Consider the following 17,552-nt stretch of genomic DNA (forward strand, 5'->3'; position numbering starts at 1 on the left):
ACATCTATAAATCAGTAGATGAATCAAACTAAAGCTAAATATCTATACTTATTTCCATTATGGAAAATTGCACATATTTTTTAGCTAAAATTTACAACCTGTTCTTGTTATAAAACAAACATACTTAATTATAAATCCATTGCATTCAATTACTTTCGCATTTAACAGTAGTTTTATTAAATAATTTCAATATTTAACCGAGTTTAGTTCTTTCTGACTGTGCATAATACCATAAATATGACAACTAATCTATGGCCACACCGATTGCAATCGTCTGCGTTGTTGACGTTACCATTTTTATTTTTAGGTTAGTTTTTAAATATAAACTTTTAGAAAATGAATAAGTCTAATTTAACTAATTTAGATGTTGATAAATTGTTTGAAGAGAGTAGTGTTGATAATATTATTGAAATTGAGAGGCTGTTGGACGCGGAAATCGAAAAGAAACGAAATGATCTTCGTTCAATGGTTGGGTGTGTATACAAAAATCTAGATTGCATTTGTTTAAGTTTTTCTATTTTCATACGTATTATAATTTGCTCTAAACAATTTTTAGAGATCGCTACAAAGACATTCTGGCCGCGTCTGATGCCATAAAATCAATGCAAACAATGTCGGAGAAGATTGTTTCAAATATAGAAGAGATTACACAAACTTGTGGATCACTTATAGAAGCTCCTGATTCTTTACTTTGTGTAACTTCCTCAAATATAAAAGATGAATCGTAGGTAAGTAGTGGCACTGAGGTACAAAATATAATGTTTTGTACATATTTTAGAACAAAAAAAGAACAACGTATATTGCTTAGTCAATTAAGATTAGCATTTTTTCTAAATGAAGAAATTTGGATTACCTTGGATAAAGGAAATAGTTTAGAAGCTACACAGTTCTATCTTTTAGCACAACATGTTATTATGGGTAGAATATTGTTAAACATATATTAGAAGAAAATTATTTAATCATTTTCAGGTATAAATTTAAGCAAAAAAGAATATTTACAAAGACTGCCTTTATTTGAACATTTAAAGTTAAATTTATCAGCTCTTAGAATAATAATATTTCAGAAAATTACTGAAAAGTTAGAATCAGTGGAAATAACAACTAAGGTAATTATTTTATTGACACTGAATTATGATAGTATGTTAAAAAATATACTTTTAGGAAACTTGTCAAAATTTAAATGCATTAATGTTATTAGAAAATCAATCAAATGAGCAGCTTTTAAATGTATTTATAGAACATCGGAAAACAGCATTACAAACTCTGATAAACTCTCAGTTTTCCAATGTTAGAAAGCAGATTGCCGCTATGGTTAGATGTCTAATTACTACTATTCAACTGCTTCATGACTGTTTTATAAGTAATAGGCATAAAGTTTAATCCAGGATTAATATTTAAAAATGTTAATTTTAGATATACAAAATAAAGATGGACTGTTGTTGGGTGAATTAAATAATATTGTTGGAGAAAATTCCGCATCAACTCTTAGTAAACTAGAACTACCTGTTACCCCATTAATTTCTTACATTCCCAATATTACCAGAGAATTCACGTAAATTATATTTAATGTACCTTAGATTTATGAATAATATAATAATTTTTCAGACCAACATTAAACCTGCCATTAAGATCAGATAGCAAACTTATAAATAAGAAAACAGTTGATAATTGGATTAAATCAACTAAAGAAAGTATTGAAATTGGTTTAAATTCATCTTTACAACATGTAACAACAATTAAAGGTTTATATTTAATTAGAGAAGAAGCTTTAAAAATTGGTAAAAACTCTATATAGGTATCTGTAAGAATAAGAATAAATTTGAATATTATATTTTCAGAACTCCCTACTGCGTGGAGTAAAATATGTGATGATCTAAATTTACCTGATTATTTTGATATTTGGTACAATTTTTTTCAACACATTGTAACTCAGAGAGCTGAAGTATTATTATCTAAAATAGTAGAAAATAATATTTATGGTATGAAGAAAAGCATAGAAGAGACACTGAAAAATATCACACAAAGTGGTAAATCAGAGTTAGATTTAAGGTCGTATGTTTGGCATGATGATAGTTCTGATATTGGTAAAATTGGTGATGAAAATAGAGGTAATTTGTGTAAAAAATATACCAGGTGTCAAAAAATAGTGTATCTAACTTCAGTGGGTGGTGGTTCTATAGATAAAAATAAAACAAAATGTTCCTATGAACATAGTATGCCCTAAAATACATATCCTTATAGATACAGTAATTTCAACAAATGACATAAAAACCTAGGACTTTTTTTATGTAAAAAGGTGCTCTTCATTTAGTTCGAAACGGTAAACGGTTTTCAAGATATTTGCATTTAAAGGTTAGGATGTGTCAATTTTAATACAGTAGAACCCCAATTATCCGAGCTCCGGATTAACCGATCCAATCTAAAGACCCTGATTATCCGAGGTAAATCCATCACAACAGAAACTTTACAATAAATTACTACAAAACCACCGCCTTTACTTTATTCTTGAAACTATTTATATTATTACAGAAGAAGTCGATATCACAATCTTTATCAATAATCTGATTAGCCTCTACACAAAATCTTGTAAGCGCAGATGACATTCCATAATTAGTTCTGTGAAAAGGTATATGGAACAGACCGAACCCACGCAGAATTCTCCTTGGAACATGCAAAGATAGTTCGCTTAGTAAGCTGGGACAGTCAATCTGAGAGTTGAGAATCTTGAAAAGTGTGCAAATATCTATAAATTTTCTCCGATCTCCCAAACTTAGCAAATTCAATGAATACATTATTTCCTCAATTGCAATATCTTCCACGGGGATTCCCATCTTAAAGCCCACAAACCTCAGAATTTTCTCTGTATACATTCTATCTGCTCCACATAGATCTTATTATATTTCCCCCTAGACTGGGCAAGCATATTCCAGTATCGATCTCACATAGGCAATATATAAAGTTTTGATACAGTTTATGTTATTAAAATCAGTTAACGTTCTTTTAATAAAACCCAACATCTTTAACGCTTTGTTTGTCATGAAGTTAATATGATAATTGAAATTCAGATCCTTAACAAAGTATACACCTAGATCTTTCATCACATCAGTTTTATCTAAAATATCATCTTGAATCTTATAATCATAAAATAGCATTACTTTACACTTTGATATATTTAATGACATCCCATTCAACCTACACCATTCACTCAATCCAATCAATTCCTCTTGCAACTTAAAGCAGTCATCCAGTGACTGAATTACCTTGTAAATTTTGAGATCATCCGCGTATAACAAAAATTTAGAGTGTGTAATAAAGTCGGTTACATCATTAATAAATATATTGAAAAGCAGCGAAGATAAATGAGACCCCTGTGGAACTCCGGACTCGACTAAAACCTCCCTAGAAGTGAACCCTTTAATTTTAACGATTTGTCTTCGTTCCATTAAATAACTTTTAAACCATGACAGAAGATTTCCACAAATTCCATACCTCTCCAATTTCTCCACCAGCAGATTATGATCGACTCTATCGAATGCTTTAGAAAAATCTGTGTAAATAGCATCGATTTGTTGTTTCTTCTCTAGAGATGTTTTTAATTCATTTTCATAGACTAATAAATTTGTAATTGTAGATTTTCCTTTTCTAAAGCCATGCCGATAATCGGTTAATATATTTTGAAATTCCGGTTTGATTTTGCTGTCAATAATTGATTCGAAGATTTTGGCAAGTATGGAATTCCTAGAAATCGCTCTGTAATTAGTGATCTCAGATCGGTTACCAGTTTTGAAAACAGGTGTTACATATGACACCTTCCCTTGGTCCGGATATTCCCCTTTGTCAACAAATAGCTTAAAAAGAATACTTAAAATGTGAGACACTATGAAACAACATTTTTTTAAAAACATCACAGGAATCCTGTCAGGCCCTGCAGATAAATGATTATTTAATCTAAAAATAGCATTATATATATATATATCAGTTTCCTCAACATCACATCTCTCAATCACTACACTGTTGCTTACATTAAAATCATAGGTGTGGCATGTTACATTACTATTATAGACCGAAGAAAAATGATCAGAAAAATAATCTGATATCGGAGGAGGTTTCAGAATTGTAAGACATTAGATGTGGCAATTCAGAGTTCTTACTTTTTGAATTAACATAATTCCAAAACTGCTTAGAGTCACTATTTATCGAAATTTGTATGTTTTCAATATATCTCTCGTAGCATGCCCTAGCCAAGGCCTTACACTCCCATCGAAAATGAGAGAAAACTCCATAATCATTCAGCGATTTGGATTCCTTGAACTTTTTATCACGTCTTTACGGAAGTTGTATCTTCTGAAAACAATGTGAGCAGGCCAGAATCTAGGATCGTTGAGGGTTTCATAATGGCTCGATTCTATTCCGATTTTAAATGAGTTGGTTTTTCCTTTCGTTTGAAGTTGCTGAACAACCAGATCACTATCATTCATATTGATTTTCCTTTTTATAAAATTCTTAACTGCCTCTTCATTGGATTTTTCGGTTACTCGCCCGATGTATAGCCACATCCTACCTACTTCTCCCCTAAAATCCTCCAATCCGTCGTTTCCAGATCTCCTGAGGACGGCCCCCATAGAACCAATCTCCCTATTAGGCTTCGTGAGATCCCGAAGCTTGGAGCTGTAGAGAGATCCAAGTGCATCACTCACCGCGACCCGAACAGCTTCCGCACTCACCGGAATACATTCACTCCTTTCAGAAATCCTACCCTGATCATTAGGTGTTAAGGAGTGCTGTATAGCATGGGCTTTCTGAGTATTGAGTAGCTCCTTAAATGCTTCCAATCTGTTAGTCAAGTTTTCCTTCAGATCATCTAACTTCTGGGTGTAAGCGTTAGCAATTTCATCCTTTAATGACAAGACCGATGCCGTGAGTTGGGCCTGCAGTTTTTCCAACTGGTGTTCCATGTGGTTGTTTGTGCTTGTGGGGCTTCTCATCTTCACCATGCTTATACAATGGGAGCACGCGAATAAAAGAATACGCCCTTTCGCCAGTTGAGTGACCCGAGTCTCCGAGGAGGATAGTCCTGAGCATGGGATACAATGGGCGTCATTACAGAAATCACATATTATTTTCGCCTTAACCTCTTCCGCCGAAAGCGTTTTATCGCATCTGGAGCAGGACATATCCTATCATATGCACTGAATTGGGATTCTGAAGTGCTGCTGCCGTGCGGCGGCACGGCAGCAATAATGGAACGAAACAAACTTAAAAGAATTGTCATATTGAAGAAAAATTAAAAGCCATTAGGAGAATTCATGCAGGAGAGACAATAATTAAAATTGTTGCACGAGATATTATGGAGTAGGTGAGGTAACAGAGATTGGAGATATTTGTAACATAATTGGAGATTGGAACAGAAACCGCTCTAAAATAGAAGAATGGTGTATAAAACAAGCCTCTTGGTCTTCAAGAAGAAAATCAATGAAAAAAGGCGACTATGAAAAAGTTAACGAAGCTTTATTCACTTGGTTTACTCAGCAAAGATCAAAAGGTGTGCCTCTGTCAAGTCCCATTTTGCAGCAGAAAGCAATAATGATTAGTAAGCAACTTCCAGAAACAGATAGGTTTACCGGCAGTTCTGGATGGATGGCTTGACCGCTGGAAAAAACGGTACGGTGTACGATAACTGACTATATGTGGAGAAAAACTTTCTGCTGATGTGTCATCAATTGAAAAATTTAAACAGGACTTTAAAAAGCTAATCAAACATTGTGGGTATACATGTGATCAAATTTATAACTGTGACGAAAGTGGTTTGAATTATAAAATGCTTCCATCAAAAACATTGGCATCTCGACAGGAAAAATCAGCTCCTGGACACAAAAGAAGTAAGGAAAGATTAACCATGGCATGTTAACCGGGTGCCCGGTGGCGTAGAGATACAGGCTCTCGTCTACCAATCTGAAGGTAGTGGGTTCGATTCCCACACCCGGCATTTCATCAGCCGACTATTTTTATTAAAATAAAAATAGTTTGGGTACCTAGGTCGACTCAGCCTTAAATGAGTACTTGGGATTCACAATCCTGAGGTAATAATAGGCGGTTGAAGCGTAGTGCTAGCCACATTACCTTTCTTGTATACTGAACGGCTCTAGTATGGCAAGCTGTACCTTGCTACTCCCAAGGCGTTAAACGCTATATACGGGAGCTAATATTATTATTATGTTCCAATGCATCTGGTAAGCACAAAATTCCACTTATGGTGATTGGCAAGTCTGCACATCCAAGAGCGTTAAAAGACATCTCACTCAAAGCCCTACCAGTTTATTACAAAAGTCAGAAGAGTGCATGGATGGATGCGACGTTATTTACTAACTGGTTTAAAGAAGAATTCGTACCATCTGTGACTAAATTTTCGAAGAGAAACGGCCCCCCTGTTAAATCAATTTTGTTAAAGGACAATGCTCCCTCTCACCCTGGAGAAGGACTCCACGTGGGCGAAATTCTTGTAAAATTTTTTCCTCCAATTGTAACCAGCATAATGCAACCAATGCATCAGGGCGTCCTCGAAAACAAAAAAAATTATATGCGTTTATATCTTGAACATCTACTAGAATGCATATAAAAAGAAGAGGATATTATCACTGGGATAAGAAAAATTACACTAAAAAATGTTATTTACCGGGAAAGCCAAGCTTGGGATTCTGTACGCGGTTCCACTATTCAAAAATCTTGGTCGAAAGTTATTGATATTGAGGACTATAATGACAGTGAAGGTGATATTCCATTAAGTATTCCATTAAATGAATTGGCTTTGAAATGGAAAAGCCGTGGAGAACTGTCCTGTACAAATTTATACAGAAGAAGAATAAAGTTTATTAGAATTAATGCAAAACTTAAAAAGTTGCGAAAATGTGACAAGACAAGACGTTGATGAATGGGTTACAGCAGATGATTTAGAAGAAGAAATGTATATTGAAGAAATAGCGAACGCCTTTCGGGAAACCGAAAAATCAGATAACGATAACTATGACGAAGAGGTGGATGAACAGCCTTCCACTAAGATTACCCATCAAGAAGGTTTTGCTTCTCTGGAAACAGCTCTAAGGTATATCGAACAAAAATCAGATGTCACCCCAGCGGATTTGCTTCTTCTTAACAGGTGGAGAAACATGGCAGCGAGAAAAAGAAGATGCAATATAAAACAGCAGCGCATAGATACTTATTTCACTGTTTTATAATGTAGATAGTATCTACATATGTAGGTACTTATGTAATGTTAATAAACTGTTTAAAGTATGTATTGGTGCTTATTTTTTAATAAATTCGGATTATCCGAGTTTTCAGTTATCCGAGGAGGGTGTCCCCCACGTTACCTCGGATAACTGGGGTTTTACTGTATTAGCGAAATGATTAAATGTACAGGAATTATAAATAAATTAAATTTAAATTCTTATGATTTCACTAATAGTAAAATCGACACATCATATCCTTTAAACGCAAATATCTTGAAAACCGTTCATCATTTCGCACTAAACCAAGGGTAACTTTATTGCGTAAAAAAGTCCTAACTTCTTATATCATTTGTTGAAATTATTTTTTCTATAAAGGTAAAAGAAGTACTATCAGTAATACTCCCTGCCCCAATGGAAAGTACCCTTTTAGGGCTGTTACGGAATTTTACACTATCGCCATTCGCTCCGGCATTAAAATGTGTGTAAGAATACCCAATTTAAAAAAAAACGGTTTACCAATGTTCTTAAAAATAAACAAAATAGGTTGCACATCATAATACGACCACCAGCAAACGCCATAAGACGACGCATGGTGTCATTGTGACGTGCAACGAAAGTTGTTTTACTTTCCCTTTATATTATTTCTATTTAACCTTTCGAGGGCTGTAATTTATTTGGGAAGCATTTTAGGGCATATGTTCTTTTATATGGACTTTTTGTTTTATTCAAATTATATACTTTATTCATTAAAATCATCCACCGAAGTTAGATACACTATTTTTTTGACACCCTGTATAATTTTTTTAAATAATAATAAGCCTGTTTTTAGTATTAAAAATGAAAACAAAAGGATTTTCACCAGAAATTATAAACCTATGTGAAAAAATTGACAAAATGTATCTAGAATTACTTGAAGACGTTTCACAGTATTTATATGGCGTGGAATTGAAGGATCTGTCAAGCATACCATACTTAATAAACGATTTCAAGTTTAAAAGAAAATATTCTGACAAAGAGAAATTGGAAAATCACTTAAGAATTGAATGTACAAAGACAACAACTGAGTAAGTAAAATGTTTCTATCATTATTAAAGTTTACTAATAATATTTATTATAGTATTTCAAGATTTGTTGAAGAATGTCTTTCAAGTGAGACAAATGAAAATTTAGTAACAAAATCAATATTTGCTGCTAGATTTTTACAGGCATGTTGTAGCCTGTGTAGTAATTTTAAAAAATGTTGTGAATATAATAATGTAGCTACAGATTGGGTAAAAGTCTGTGATAATTTTACAAAAACCAGTCATAAGTTATGGATAAACTGGATTAACATTTGTGTAAAAGAAAGTGAAACTTTAATAAAATTATTAAATAATACTAGTCCAAGGAGTATGATTGAAAATTTATCAGTAAGTTTTAGTGGAAATAACATAATAATGTAAATTTAAAATTTTTATTATAATACAGAGATGGGATGATATAGAAATTCAAGAACAAACAGAAGAAAAAGTGTTCAAATCACAAATCAAAATTCCTCTAAAACCAAGTGTACCTTTAACCAATGTTTTGGTAAAACTTAATAAAGACTTGAGTAAAGTTTTATCTCATACTTTACCAAAACCAGCACATGTACAATTCATTGAAACTCATGTTGCATTGATATTGAAGGAATATGAGCAAATTTCGTTACTAAACCTCAACCAAGTTCAAGCCTTACAGTCCTTGTTAGATGTAAGGTTTCTTGCCACACTCTGCATTCCAAGGGAAAATACTGAACTTGTCACTTTCGGCCAAAATATCTGTGATACATTGAGAAGTAAAATAGATCCATTTGATTTAGATGTATTTTATTCACATTTGCAAAATAATATCAAGAAATCTATTATTCAATCACAGGTAAAGTTTAATAACGTGCACAATATTTTTACTTTATTTTTTTAAATGAATATTAGTTACAGAAGTACTTAACCATACAGAATCAACACGGGCAATTTTTTAGTGATAGTAGATTTTAAGCGAGTTTATTTATGGACATATTCATATGGATGCCATATTTTTAGGCTATAATTTTAATGATATCGGTTGTCGAACTTTGATTAGTAGGGGCTTAATATCAAGCATGAATGAATATACATACAGGCTGAATATACATACAGGTTGTTAATTTGTTTATTACTCGCGGCAAGAGCTTTATGGTTGAAATATGACAACCTCGGCCCGCTCGTCGGGACCTCGGGACGACGCGCGACGGGACGAGTCGGCAGCTTAGCTTAGTACTCATTTGGAATGTAGGCAGTGTTGCCATTCTGTTCCCCAATAAGTAACCGTCCAGTTAACAATCTGTATAAAATTTTATCAAAATCAGTCAAGCCGTTTCAGAGGAGTATGGTAACAAAAACTTGAACACGAGAATTTTATATATTAGATGTAAAAGGACAGAGGTTTATATACCCATCCTTGGTTAATATTTCCGCTTTAATCCTTTCTAATCATCTTTATAATTTATTTTAAATTGTATTTTTTGTGAAATTTAATGTCAATAAATTTCAACGTCAACAAAGTGAATAAATGTCGCTTCTGTATAGCTAAGGTACTCCGAGACTATATTAATATCTAATATTGTTTATATTTTTAGACTTTATTTGGATGTCTTCTGCCATCTAGCAGCCAGCTAATTAACCTTGGCGCCTATACCAAAGGTAAAGAATCGGAAGTAAGTCCGTCATTAATGGCCTTAAGCACGCCATCTACAAGCACCTGGTTCCCATTGCTGCCCATTACAGTGCCATCCCAAAAATTGCCAGAAAGTTTAACATCTAAACCCAGTCCTAAGGTGAATACCTATATATTTCTGATATCCATATATTTTTATTAAAATTTTATTACAATGATTTTATCACAGAGGTTCGTCATTGTGGATGATAATTAAATCAATATAAATGATGATCTTTTTATACGGTGTATCAAGAAAGGTAATAGTAGTTCAAATGTCTCGCTATATTCTAACATAAAATTTGTGTTTTTTTTTGTTTGAACTGGCGTAAAGAAGCATACTAATATTTTATTAATTTCTTTAAATATTTGTATATGTTACAGTGAAAGTCGGAAATTGAGTGATTGTTAACATTCACTAGGAAATGCTAACAATTACGCACTGGACCAGTGAATGTCGTATTTTAAAGAAATTTGTCGACTTTTACTAATAGTTTCTAACATTCACTAGTGAAAGTAACATTTACTAAAGGTTGCCAGTAAAAGTTATTCTATTGTGCAGGGTGAGAGTGGTGAGGAAGAGTTGGTGAAAGTTAGAACAAATATTTTTTAAGAATACTTACTGGATCACCTCAATATTCAAGCTGATCCACATATCTTTAAATTACAATTTACATATTACATATATTATACATAATTTACATATAAAATGAAAAACAAGCACTATTACATTTTTGCGAGGACCTATTTTGCATTAATTTTTCACAGAAAGTTTCCTCCATTTAGGGAAAATATCGCACAGCACTTTTTACGACGATACTTAACAAAACAATTATACATAACCACAAAAAAAGCGAATTTACGCCAGATGTCTGTCAACGTTGTCACTGTTTAACCCAATTTAACGTTATCCTTATGTTGCATATTATTCTACTTATCCTTATTTATCCTTATATTTTACAACGCGTGGCAACCGCGCAAACTGAATTCCAAACTCACTGCAATTTTATCCTCCAGGGAATGCTAGCATTCACTAGTAAAAGTTGGTTTCAAAGATAGCTGTTGAACTTTTACTGGCGTAGTCTTAGGCAAATCAGTGAATGTCAGCTTTTACTATAGTAATTGATAACAACACTGATTTCCGACTTTTACTGTAACATATACATAAATTACAGTGAAAAAAAAAGTGGTATAAATTAAAGTATAATTGGCTGAAACATCTAGAATAATAAAATACCTTATTGTAGTATGTTCAGTGGAAGACTATTAAAATAAGAATTATATGTCATTTAATTTCGAACGTACTCTATTTTTTCATTTGTTAGATGTTCATATTTATACAGGGTGTCCCAGAAATAAGTGCAAGTATTTTAAGGGGTGGTAGATCTCGATAAAAGAAACATATTTTCTCTGTATCGTTTTTCAAATAAGCCCAAAATAACGGAGTTAATTTTACTTGAAAATTTCCAAAAAAAAATATTTTTTGTCATACGCTCCCAAAAACAGCTATTTTACGGACTCATTTCAGTCCGTAAAATGTTTCTTTTTCGGCCTAGGCCGTAAAGGTCGTCATGGCAACCTTTATGGACTAAAATGTCTAAATTCGTTATTTGGTTGTTTTATTTTGTCATTCGAAATTTGTCACAAAATCACATAATAGCTATTTATGTAACTAGTTTTTTTGACTAAAAGCTTTCCAAAAAATTTTTTCAAAAAATTCTGAATTTTCAAAATTTTTTTTCGCGAAAAAAAACTCATAGGCCTGTTTCTGGGGTTGAACTATACTACCAGTTAAAATACTTGCACTTATTTCTGGGACACGCTGTATATTCCCTCGCTGGATATACCTTACTTATATGTACAACTTTCTTTCGCTGCTATCAATTTAAGTAAAGAACACTTTGTAGGTCATACTAATAATTAATTATCCATTCATAGCTGTTTTCCAGTAAATTTTAACATGTTATTGATTATATTGTATTTAATTATAATTATATAAAGTATGTCCCCAGATTGCCTTTACAAGGGGAAAACTATTTTATTATTGACATTTTGAGAAAAATGCATTCGTCATAAAAATATTTGCTTTTTCTGAAATGGTTAATCCCGTTTATACTTTTTCAAATATCCATACCGTTTAAGAGAAAATTAAGAAAAACACGAAAATGTATTTGAATTTTTCTCCCAAAAAAATAAAAGGCTATGGTAATATAATTTCGATTTCATTCTTTGATAGATCGCATAAATAAAGGAAATAAAATTTGATTTGAATGCCCATCAAAATACTCGTATATAATTGTTTTGGGTCGCGACCGTTGTACGCGATCGACGCTGCTATAGCGGTTGCTAACATGTTGCTAAGAACAACCGCAGAACAACCGCAAACAAAAAGAGAAATAATTTTCTGTTGTCAAAGTCAGAATCTTCAAAAATTATAAAATCTTTCAAAATTTAAACCGCTCTCATTGAAAATATACCGAAAAGTGTTTAAAGCGTCCATTTTCAAAGTAATTATTGCTATCTTGTGAGTTTAAATTAAATTTTATTTACTCAAACCCGAGATAATCGTGAGAAAGTGGCATTAAAAACTTAAAAAGCTGTGCTGTGAACTGCAAAAACCATCGTGGATCAACGCCGTTTCCAATGTTTCATAGGTACCGTATGATCGAGAAAAAACGGCGTCAGCGATGGCTATGGAATGAAGATCGCTGTCAATTTATATGTAAATTTATATGGGAAATGTCATCGATGTTCATTTCCCAGCCAACTGGGCGCCGTTTTTTTTTCGATCATACGGTATTTCATACATGTCCTTATATAAAATAAAGTTTCTTGTATGCAACACACTGTATTGATACATATGATGATAGATCGTTATAATAAATTTTGATTAACGTCATATTTTTTTGTTAAAGTATCACATTTTCCGATAACTATTATCGCCCTTTCCTCTGAAACGGTATGGAAATTTGGAAAAGTATAAACGGGATTAACATGAAAAGAATGCATTTTTCTCAAAATGTCAATACTAAAATTTTTCCTCTTGTAAAGACAATCCGGGGAGATACTGTAGATATTTGTCTGATCACAGCTTCTAAATGATCTACTTTTTAGGAAAAAGACTCAAAACAAAAAAAGTCAACACCAAAAAGATCGCAAGATGCCACATCCGTTGTGCGTCAAGGAGCAGCTTCCTTATTTGGTAATTTAACTACAGATTGGTTTTCGTAACACCTACTGTATATATCTGTTACTGGTTATATTTTTTGAATTGTCTATATCCCTTTAAGAATGACGTATATTTGTAAATATAATGTTTATTAAATAATTAAGTGTACAAAGTTTTATACATTGTACAGGTCAGTATTTATTACACAAATTTCAAATAATTATGTTATATTTATTATTAAATAAATAGTTATATATTAAGAAGATATTTTAATTAAAAAAAACTATCTTGAGGGATTTTTTAAAAAAAATAGGACGTCAGTAATTCCGGAAATACTACTTTTATCATTTCAAAAGTTAGGTTATAATAAAAGACTTTTCAATATGTATATAATTTATTATCACAGGCATAGTTATATACAAATCTCTATACTAGACAAAAATGATCCTAAACAATACTTTGTTCTACAGAAACAAATATAAATATATGTTAAGAAAATACAGTTAAACTTTGATTATATTATTATTATAACTTTTATTTTAACGAGTGAACTGAAGCAAATTGCAGAAATCTATTTACATCTACATGTTGACATAGGTATTAATATCAGAACTTTTAAAACTAGTAGCTAGTACTAATAAAATGTCTAATTTTATTATAACGCAAAAATATTTAACGCAATAATATACAAACTATTGTATATTATAAATGAAGGAATGGATTTTATCAACGGCGACGGCACACAAACGGCGCGGACGCTGCCTTAACCTATTATCCCATAATATGCAAAAATACTGCTATATTTTGATCTACCGTTCATACAAAGAGACGCGCCGCGAAGTTTGGTTTTTATGAAGATTAGAATAGGATCAAATGACCGCGTGTATGTGTCGAGACAATAATTGTCGACAGATATATCGACAAATTTCGACAAGACATCATTTGCCGAATGAACGTTTAGGCTGGATTGTCGAAACGAAGTCAAGTCGACAAAAGACGCTGAGTGTGTACGGGGTCTTATACAGTAATGAGATACTAATATAAATCTAAATTGTATATAATACAAAGTAATGTTACAGTACGTCTATCCGTCCTGTAGCTACGGGGCATCCGTACGGGGGGAAATAATATTCTTTCGATGTTTCTCGTAAAAAATTAGACGACGGGTCCCATCAATAAAAATTCGACAAATTTGCCAGTAGCCAATGAAATGAGTGGGCGGAGTGTTTTGCGGTGACATACTCGTCAAGCCCACGTGAACCCTCTCTAGTTTCTATTTAGATAGCGATTTATAAAATATATTGCTATTTATTTAAATGTTTTTTGTACACATTCCTTTCATAGACACAGATCCAGTAGACGTACTTTACCTACACAGAGTTCTACCAAATGGAAATATTCTAAATTTTATTTGTTTTCTTAAAAACAAATTTAAACCGAAAAAAAAACAACCTTGTGAAACAGAAATTAATGCAAAAAATAGAATGAGCCAATCAGTGGCGCTGTACAGGGTGTACAGTACTCCGTTATTAGTGAAGATAGATGGGTGCGATTTGCACAAACCTATCCCACTTTTTTGTTAAACGGGAGATGCAGTAAACAAAACGTTTATAGCTCTCTTCGTTTCTGAGCTACAGGGTCTTTTTGAATATTTTGTAATTTGGGACACTCCCCGTATCTCTGTTATTGTGAAAGGTATCGAGAAGTTTATTGTAGAATTAAGACTGTTTATTGTAGAACTTTTTACGTAGAATCCAGTGGCGTCGTCTGTTTACGAAAAGTTACTACTGAAGTTATATTTTCTAAAACGGGACACGCTATCAGAATGTCCCATGGGATCACCAAATGATTAACATCAAACTCGAAAATATACATACAAAAAATAAATTAAATACACAATCATATTAAAGAAAATAAATGTTACCAAACTTTTAACAAAATTTTTCAAAAATGTCAATAATCTTTTCAATAGAAACAAAATAATACCGTTACCAATTAGACTGTAATTATTCAGAAAACCTGTGACTAAGCCGTCTTATATTTGGAAACAGTTAATTTACGAGAAAAACGTCAACATAGACACGCGTACATACCTTTGTTCTAGTTACATTATATATAAAACGCATTATACACAAATAATACTAAAACACCTCTTTGTTTAAGTGAGATGAGTCATTTTAATGTTCTACAGTTTTTATGAGGTTTTCCCAATTCAATTCAAAGCAAATAATCATAGGTACGGTAATTTAAGTACAGCAGAAAAATAAATATAATTTTCATTTAGACACATTAACTTGGAAAAAAGGTATAAATGATAATATACGTTCAATGGTGTTTTGCGTGATGTCTACGTAAGGGACAATATACAGGGCGTCTTGAATTATGTGGACAAGTCCATTTTAGGGTTCTCTCGGAGTGTACTATTCTTAAATAAAGTTAAAAATAACAAAAATAGAAAATACATATATTTTTATATTCATGAAATAACTGATACTGTTTTAATTATTTGGTCCACATTATTCGCGATATCCTCTATATCATTATTTGTGTAGATTTTTTATCGATATTTTTCAACTAATCCAAAAATTTGTTGTGTGAGTTGAGGAACCAAAAACCGATTAAAATCGAATACTATATTATCACAAAAAATATAATGTGATGTCGGATTTTAAAAACAGAATTATGTACATTACACAGTCTGTGACTGTCACAGGAAATGTTACAAATCTAGGATACATAACAATAAAATATATATGAATTTATGTTCAATAATATCTAGAACACTTTTCAAAATACAATATATTATTTAATACGGATTATTTTTGCATTAATAAAATATATAGCTAGATTTTTCTGCAATCTTAAAACTGCTAATGAAATTCAAAATATTGCTAAAGAAAAATACTTATTCACATACTGATCAGTAGTTATCAAAATATATAGAATTTTTTTATTAAATACTAAAAAGAAAATGAAATGGCTATATTATCTACATTATTCTGAACTAAGCCGTATACAATAAATTATTATTTTTAAAGGCTAGTTGTACAAGACCTGGAATTCATTGATTCAGAATTCTGAAATTCAAAGGTTTAAGAAATATCTAAACATAAACCAAAAAATATTAGATTTTCTAAGATTTATAAAGGGCTGTACTTTTTTACACTTAATACTTTTTATTTCAAGAGTTTTTCATCTGCTCGTATTTTAGTATTAATTGGACATATTTGTGATATTGGGTTCTTTTTGAGTCATACACATTTCTAACTATTTCTTTTAATATCTGACATTCACTTAACTATTTATAATTAAAAAACGAGATCATATTATCTTCATACCCAAGACAATACTGTTGTAGTTGATTAGTAATTCTATACGTAAAGAAAAATTTGTTCATGTCAAAATTATGCTGAAAATTGCACATCTGGATACCAATACTTATCTTAAAAAAGAATGGCGGTAGGTACATTATTAATATTTAATAGGAATATTTTATAGAAATATGACCGTAGTTCAAATACATTATCTGCATATTTTTTTACCTTTTTAAGGTAGTTGGGATAGGATGACAAAAACCACCCCTATTATTATGTTAAATTAATTTTGAAAAAACGCTTACCCGACAAATTGGGGGAAAATGAAAAGATTCTAAATATACTAAGCTATCAAAATGTATTTTTCCAGGTCGTTGAAGAAATTTAGTGTTTAGTTGCCAAGAATAATTCGGGTGGTCTATTTCAACCAGGGTTGGAAAAAATCATGATTTTAAAAAAAAAAATAAAAAAAAAGATTTTTTTGATTTAAATCAGATTTTTATGATTTTAATTCAAATCAATATTTAAATCTGATTTCCAAATGACTAGAACTTATTTCCAATTAAAGTCCTATCCTAAATGGCTAAATCTTTATAACTCTGCCCAATACCGATAACATTAACAAATCTACGGCGCGTGTAATTTTTCCACATCGGTCACTAATTTATTCTACAAAAAAAGTCGCTAACTTCAGATCAAAAGGATTTTTTTTCAAACATCTCAAAAATATTAACTTTTGTCATTTTAACGCCTAGGCATAAAAGAAAAGCACTGTTACGCCTAAGCACAAAAGTACAAAAATATACTATTAAACTGATATTAAATGTAAAATTCAAGGAGTGTACAAAATTGTTGCTTGATTACTGTTCATATTATTTGCAATGTTTGAAATTGATTAGAAAATTATTTGTAATGTTTTAAATAAATAGTATGTTCTATTCGGAGTAAAAATGTAATTTTTGTGCCTCCCTGTAACGTTGGAAGGGTCCTTCACAGGTACAGCATCGTCAAAAAAGTATAATTTTTACTCCTAATAAAACAATACACTATTGTTCGGAAATAGTCAAGTCGAAAATGAAATTAGTATGTATTATATCTAATGCCAAAGTATAAAGTACTTACTGCAGATCA

General features: G+C 31.7%; 1 protein-coding gene across 2 annotated transcripts; it reads left to right on the forward strand.

Moving 5' to 3' along the window:
* Positions 1–253: 253 nt before the first annotated feature.
* LOC115881182 (conserved oligomeric Golgi complex subunit 1) lies at positions 254–13,310 on the forward strand. 2 transcript variants are annotated; one of them, XM_030898578.1, is made up of 14 exons: positions 254–473; positions 557–724; positions 779–918; positions 970–1,106; positions 1,162–1,360; positions 1,414–1,552; positions 1,606–1,778; positions 1,839–2,108; positions 8,056–8,290; positions 8,344–8,635; positions 8,694–9,122; positions 9,862–10,059; positions 10,129–10,198; positions 13,053–13,174. In XM_030898578.1, the coding sequence occupies exons 1-13, from the start codon at positions 337–339 to the stop codon at positions 10,153–10,155; spliced, it is 2,544 nt and encodes an 847-aa protein (XP_030754438.1). In that variant the 5' UTR covers positions 254–336; the 3' UTR covers positions 10,156–10,198; positions 13,053–13,174. The 2 variants fall into 2 exon arrangements, with proteins under 2 accessions (XP_030754438.1, XP_030754437.1); XM_030898577.1 differs by lacking the exon at positions 10,129–10,198 and having other exon boundaries at positions 13,053–13,310.
* The last annotated feature ends 4,242 nt before the right edge of the window (positions 13,311–17,552 follow it).

The sequence above is a fragment of the Sitophilus oryzae genome, unplaced genomic scaffold, assembly GCF_002938485.1.
Source record: "Sitophilus oryzae breed Bouriz unplaced genomic scaffold, Soryzae_2.0 scaffold_1701_pilon_pilon, whole genome shotgun sequence".
NCBI classification, from domain to species: Eukaryota; Metazoa; Arthropoda; class Insecta; order Coleoptera; family Curculionidae; genus Sitophilus; species Sitophilus oryzae.